This window comes from Lynx canadensis, chromosome A3 (genome assembly GCF_007474595.2).
Source record: "Lynx canadensis isolate LIC74 chromosome A3, mLynCan4.pri.v2, whole genome shotgun sequence".
Taxonomy (NCBI): domain Eukaryota; kingdom Metazoa; phylum Chordata; class Mammalia; order Carnivora; family Felidae; genus Lynx; species Lynx canadensis.
The window spans coordinates 78,302,076-78,308,992 of NC_044305.1; the positions used below are offsets into that span (position 1 = coordinate 78,302,076).

Below are 6,917 nucleotides of genomic sequence, written 5' to 3' on the forward strand. Positions count from 1 at the left end.
TGTAGGTGATAATAGCAATTCATCTTAGTATTTATATTCCAGTTTATTCGACTTGAATCAACATTTAAGGAATCACGTGCTCCTGAAGACAGAAAAAGAAAAGCAATGGTAAATACGTTAACAGTGTGCTTCAAAATATTACTTTCAAAGAGCCATAGATCAGGAAAAGGACTGTATATTTGAAAATGGATCATATTAGATAGGTCTGTGAAGTTTGAGTTATGTTTTATTTTGTGTAGACATAAGCATACATAGGAAGGAAAGTTTTCATTTGTATATAATTCTATTTTTAGGATGCCATTGGAGGAGAATGTATGCCTATTCCAACTATTGATACATCACGCAAAAAGGTAAAGTCTTACTCACAGATAATCTACAGGTACAAAAAGCTTAAGAGCCATGCACTGGGTGAAAGAAAAGGGTAATAAGATTTTGTCCCTGTCCTCAAAGATGAGCAGTGTATAGTTTGGAGTTGGGGTAGAAACGCAAGCAAGGTCTGGTCTTAAATGTATGTACTTCCAAAGTCAGGAAAAGAGGAAGTTATTTAAGCTTAGCTATTTATTCACATTACGTTCAACCTTTGTTCCTTTTTCAAGCACAGTAATTTCTTACCAACGCTTGATAGAGCTTTTGATGTATACCATTGCTTACTGTCAAAACTTAGGCTTGATACTTAATATTTTGGAAGAACCTAATGTAATGGAATACATAGTACCTTTAAAACATGAGCTAAAGAACCCCTAAATCTTAATTTCAAAATTTATTTTTCAAAGACTTGCCATTGAAACTAATAATACAGTATTATTAAGCATGGAAGGCTAATAAGTAGGTGCTGAAAACTCAGCCTTGTGTAGATCAGAGAAGTCCTTTTCTGAGCATTTACAGTCAACAAAATGGCTTATTTTCACCCCCATCAAAGAGTAAAGTACTTATCACAATCAACCAGGCTCCTCACAATGTAATAGCCATTTAATTTTATTTGTTAAAGTTTATTTATTTTGGGACAGTGCAAGTGGGGGAGGGACAGAGAGAGGGAGAGAGAGAATCCCAATGCAGGGCTCCATCTTCCAAACCGTGAAATCATGACCTGAGCCGAAGTCAAGAATCAGATGCTTAACCGACTGAGCCACCCAGGCACCCCTTTACTGGCTTTTGAAGCAAATAGTATCATACTTTCTATTAGCTGTAGAATTCATAAAGTTCCTTTTAACATAAAGAGTACATTACAAAAAATATGAGTATGTGATTATATGTGATAATGGAAGAAAAAATCTGATATGGTTATTAAGGTACAAGACCATGAAATGACAGGCTGGGTCTAGGTTGAAAATATTTCAAGTATAGAGGGTAAGGATATAAACCAAACAAATGTGGCAAATGTTTAATAATGTCTGAGTGTTAATTGTGGCATTAAAAAGTCTTCATTGTCATATTCTCTACTTTTTTTGTATGTCTGAAATTTTTCATGTTTTTTGAATGGCTGTGGGTATGTAGGTTTGGCCAAGTTAGTGACATGAGAGAATTAACTCTCGCGTACTGTTTCCATCACACAACTATCTGTAAGAGGTCTCTTTCTCAATTTCTCAGGATTTACCTTCATGATATAATCATCTTTAGTATCCTCAGAAGCCTTCATATAGATGTACCTGAGTTTCACTATCACTGAAGTTAACATTACCTGGTCTGACTACAAAGTCCATTTTCCTGAAAACTCATCTCACAAGTGGGATTTACAGTGTTGTTCTCCACGAATATATGACAGATCCTGTTTTCTTCTGTAGCACACTCATTTTTCACCCACCACCACTTTCCTGCTTAGTGACCCTGCTTTTCGTTCTTCTCTTTACCATTGCCTGACTTTGTGCATTTCTCAATCCAGAAGTGGCGAGTGATTTAACAAAGCCCTTTTTCCTATACATACGCTCCTCCCACTTGCACCCTTGCCCTGTGCCTCTGCTTTTCACCTCTGACTGCATAAAAAAAGTCCCCAAACCAAGGAAATGACTATGAACATTGGAAGAAAGTATTCAACACATATGTGAGTGTTTAAGAGCTTAAGGAATTTGAAGGAAAACTCAGTTTTGTGACTGATTTACTAGTTGAGGCTTTATAATATATGTTTGCTTTTCCTTCTTTATTTCTATTCCTTTCTAATAGAGACTACCCAGTAAAGAACTACCAGATTCATCATCTCCGGTTCCAGCAAATAACATTCGAGTCATCAAAAATTCCATTCGACTGACCCTTAATCGGTAAAAGCAGTGCCTCCTTACTTAAGTGAATATGCAATCATTTAGTGGCATAGAGCAGCCACTCTTTTTAAAATAGAAGTGGCTGTCACACATATAATAAGGTGAAAGTTACAGTCATCGGACTAACAAGCTTGAAGTGGTTTTGAACTCTCACACTTTGACCTGCAGATGCCGTAGCATTCTCTCATTGATTTGCTACGTACACTTCTGTGAGGATCATCTGCTATCAGATTGTCATCTACAATGTTATGGCTTTGCGTTGGAGGTTTTACTGCCTTAACTTTCGATGCTTGTTTCTCTGTTGTGGGAACCAGTTCTCGGCTCTTTGGACATGGATAAAACGAGTCCAGAACTTTTTTCTTTTTTTTTTTTTTTTTTAAGTCTTATGTTATAATCATTGTATAGAACTGAAAAAGTTGAAAACAAAAAAATTGTAATTTTCCAAATGTTAACACATTTACTTTAGCCTTGAAGCCACTTTGTGAAACCTGAGATAAGTGAATGTGAGGTATCTTTTCTGCTTTCCTCATTTGTGTAGATGTACTTATTGTCTATTCTGTTGATTTAAATTATTTTTTTCCAGAATGGCACATGGAATATTTAAATTTTTATTTTTTTGTGCCTTTCTGTCCAAATGTTGCATAGTTACCAGGGAGGATTAGTCCAGTGATTACATAAGAGTTGGGCACCATAAATTCTCTATATTTTGCCTCCCATGGAGGCCTTCGAAATGCATCTTTATTAAGAATCAAAATGTAACCAAGATACTGAAAGTCAGTATATGAATGGTGAAATTGTTACATATCCTAGCTCATGCCATTCTTGTTAGTTGACTGGTGTTTTTTACCGAGGAGCAACTCATTCCAGCATCAACAATGAGATACCTTTAAATATGGCAGACTTGTATTCTTGAGGTGTAAAATTAACTCGGCATGATAATTCTTGACCATTACTTACCCCACAACTTCAAATAGTTTCTTCATGGACTAGGCATGCAGAAATAAGCAGTGGATTTTACTGAAACCTAAGGCATTTTTGGACGACATTGTTACCAACCATTAATTGGCTCAGGACCTTTGTAATTTTTATTTAACGATATGAGTTGTCTTTTTTTACACTGCTTTTTTCAATGCATTTCTTAATATTTTTTAAGTTTCATGAACGCATGCTCAGTTTATTAAAATCCATAACCATGTAATTCTTGTAATATGTTGATTCAGTGTTTTGTAAATGAAGTCGTATGTATTTTCAGAGTATTTTTGTATGTACTGTAAGATACCATCTTTTCAAAGAGAAAACTTTAAAACCTTTACTGTCTCTCTTTAATTTTTTTAAATATGGATTATGCTTGAATTACTCTTAAAATGAAAATGTATAGATTGCACAGCCAGGAATGCTGGTATTTATTACTTTCTTCAGCTTTCACTCAGCAATTTAGTAGGTTCTGGTAGGAAAAACACAAATGGTACATTTGAATGGAGCAGGGAAAATACTTGGTTGTATATTTTATAGGACTCATGGGACCCGTTTAGCCCGTGGAATAATAGTCCATTTTCTCTCACAAGCCCCTTACCACAGAGTTGAAATGCTTGGAATCCTGATAGAGAGCAGTATCCTTCTCCCACTCCTGTTCCGTGATCCCTCAGTTGCTGAAATGGAAATTCTAGTATTTAATCTCTTACAAGGGACAACTTAGAAGAGCAAGGAAAAAATAGTTGTTGTTCTGTTACTCTCTTTTTACATAGTAAAAGGCAAAAGTGAAATCCTGTAACCAAGTTGTAGCTCACTTGGAAAGCTCTTCTTTTAGCCAACCCTTTCCTTTATTCAAATATTTTTAAATTTGTCCTATAAAAACTCTTTGAGCAGAAGTAAAAGATTACGAAAGGACTAAATAATTAAAAAATTATTCAGTTAGGAAGATTTGATTAAATTTTCTGTATGTGCTATGTTTGCATTTCTGTGTTTAATATCTAGCTATTTTCCCCTTCTTTTATCAGTATTCAAGTCTCTAAGAATTCTCATGTTTGCCTTCCTATATAAACATTCTTTAGAATGACTAGTAGAGTTTTTCTTCAATAAGAAAGCAACAGGCCTAACCCTTATACCACAGTATAGTCATTTCTTGTCTGTTCAGCATGGGGTTGAGACAGAGCCAAATCAGTTGAATGTTAGACACCTCAAAGATCACATTCTTCAACCTGTTTGACAACTTGGGAGTTGAAGAGATACTTTTGAGATGGTGGGTTTGGTCAGAAATGAAGTGTTTTCTATCGTAAACAGTAGATAGAATGTTCAGTACATTTTGTGAGCGTAGTAGGAAAGCTCCATTGTACTGGTTCCAAGTAAGTAAAAGGGGAAGGTTTGTATTGGGATTGTATGTTATGTTCAGAGGCACTAAATAAATGGGTCTTCAAGTTTGAAACTTACCCAGAAATATATTTTGTAAAGTTAATAACCTCCGGTATGTAGACACATGTTCATTTTCCCAAGGGTATGAAATCTTAATCTCAGTGTTCAGGACTGGCTCTGAAGAATAGTATGTATCAAAGGAAAATACTTGTCTGCTAGCTTAAATCACAGGGACTTAATTCATTTGAGAGGGTACATGGCTTAAAACCTTGTAAAATTGGGGCAAAATGAATTTTAAAAGACTATTGGTGCTTACAATAACTGTCTTAAAGCGACAAGTAACCTTATTAAAATGCTTACTTTACTACAGTAGCAATAAAGTACAGATGAACAGTGTGGAAATGGGCTAAACTTATTTTGTGTTCCTCAGCTTTGAAATAGGAATTCCTAACTCGGGGATCATGGGCCTTTGGGAATCCTTTGCAAATGTATATAAGAAATTTGTTTATATGCGTTTTTGTTTTGTTCTTTACTGGCGGGGGCGGGGGAATTCATAAATTTGATCAGCTTCTCAAAGTGGTTCATGATCCTTAAAAAAAAAGGGATGATGGGGCATTCTTAGGAACCACAGCTTTGCAACATTGAATTATCCCAGACTCTTTGAGGTTTTTTCCCATAAGCTTTCTCTGTTGTAGATTTCTGAAAATGTAGTATGGCTCTTAACTAGTAAAGTGGGCTGTTGGAGGATTCTGGAATACCAAATTTCTCCGAATTTCTTTATATATTTCAGATGAACCAGTGTTTAGATGAATCAGTATTTAGAAGAATGCCTACTATTGAATTTATAAATGTCCTCATGTTTACATTCATTAACAGGGTCAAACTTTAGTAACTTTCAACCTAAGACTGATCAGAGCAGAATAGCTCAGAATGATCTTTAGAAATAGTAAACAATAGAATTAATCAGTGAGGATCCTAATCCTTTGGTTTCAGCAGCATTAACGTTCTCTCTTGTTCCTTCAGGTTTGTGGTTCAGAGCAGAATAGTCTGAACAGAAAGATAAAGAGAGAACTTTAGTTTTAAAAAATAACATGTTCTTAAACAACCATCAAATCTTCCAAAGCTTAGAATTTAGGTCATAATGATAGTGGTAAACAGTGCAGACAATGGAAGAAAACAGGTCTCAATAATGGTAACTATTTCCTTTGGGTTTTTTTAAAGAATTGTACAAGGTAAGATCCTCACCAGATTCCCTATTTTTTCTGAATTTTACTGATACCATTTTATATCTGTAGTTGAACATAAGATTATCATCGGGTTTGCTACAATTTTTAAGCCATTGCTGCATTTCAGCAAAGAGTCACATAATTACCTTATAAAGAACTTAAGATATCTTTGAGGTAAATGGTGCTACATCATTCCACAGTATTATGTAAAATGAATGCAGCTGCCGTTCCTTTCTAGATAGCTGTTTGTGTAGTTCATACTAATATTTCCTGCCTTTTATTTGGATTGTCTTATTTCTTAGTTGTACACACAAGCCTCACTTGTCTGGAATAAGTAATCAAATAAACTTGCTTTGCTAAATAGGTGTTGATGATTGATATTATTTGGGAGCAAGTCAAAATATCTTAGTTATTTTTCAAACCAACAGCCAATTTGGGTCATTTATCACCAAGACTCTTTCTAGCAGATAATCGTATCCAGTATCTGCTTAATATGAAAGCAAAGCTCATACTCAATTTGTCTCACAAACGTTAATTAAACATCAGCAAGCAGTAGCACATGGTGGCATCTGCCTCAAGAACTGGGGGCAAAATCTGTCACTTGTGGTCAATAGAAGGTGACCAGAATTCTCTACTAATGGCTGGACAGAGGTGCATTTCACAATCAGGCCTTGGGTACTGTTTACAGAAGTACAAGTTACAGAGTTGATTACATTCTTGTTACTTTAACAGTAACTTGTTTTTAGCCAAGCCACATATCTTGAATACTAGTACTGAATTCACAAATAACCTGTGTCTACATCATTAAGATTATTAGCTAGCCATTCATGGCACCAATGGAAATACATTTGACATTAAGCTAATTAGCAAAGCCTCCTGTATTTATTGATCTATGGGTGACAACAGTAGGGCTTCTAAACAGTTACTTGGGATTTCTAATGTCTTGCTGATTGGACTGCCAGCTGACCATCCCTGGAGTGAATTTATGGAACAACTTGCTGCTCCTAGGATATAACTTTTAACACGATTATCACACTATGCTGAAATGTTCTCAAGAAAATTGGCAGGTACTGTATGGATCCCAGTGCCT

General features: G+C 35.4%; 1 protein-coding gene across 3 annotated transcripts in view; it reads left to right on the forward strand.

Moving 5' to 3' along the window:
- PAPOLG (poly(A) polymerase gamma) overlaps nucleotides 1–6,188 on the forward strand; it is a 32,155-nt gene extending 25,967 nt beyond the window's left edge. For all 3 annotated transcript variants that reach the window (XR_004343402.1, XR_004343403.1, XM_030310662.1), the window contains 3 exons: nucleotides 43–108; nucleotides 294–350; nucleotides 2,158–6,188. Coding sequence is in view for 1 of the 3 variants with exons in the window: in XM_030310662.1 (XP_030166522.1) it covers nucleotides 43–108; nucleotides 294–350; nucleotides 2,158–2,256 (222 nt within the window). In the remaining 2 variants the exon portion in view is untranslated. The remainder of the gene's footprint in view (nucleotides 1–42; nucleotides 109–293; nucleotides 351–2,157) is intronic.
- The last annotated feature ends 729 nt before the right edge of the window (nucleotides 6,189–6,917 follow it).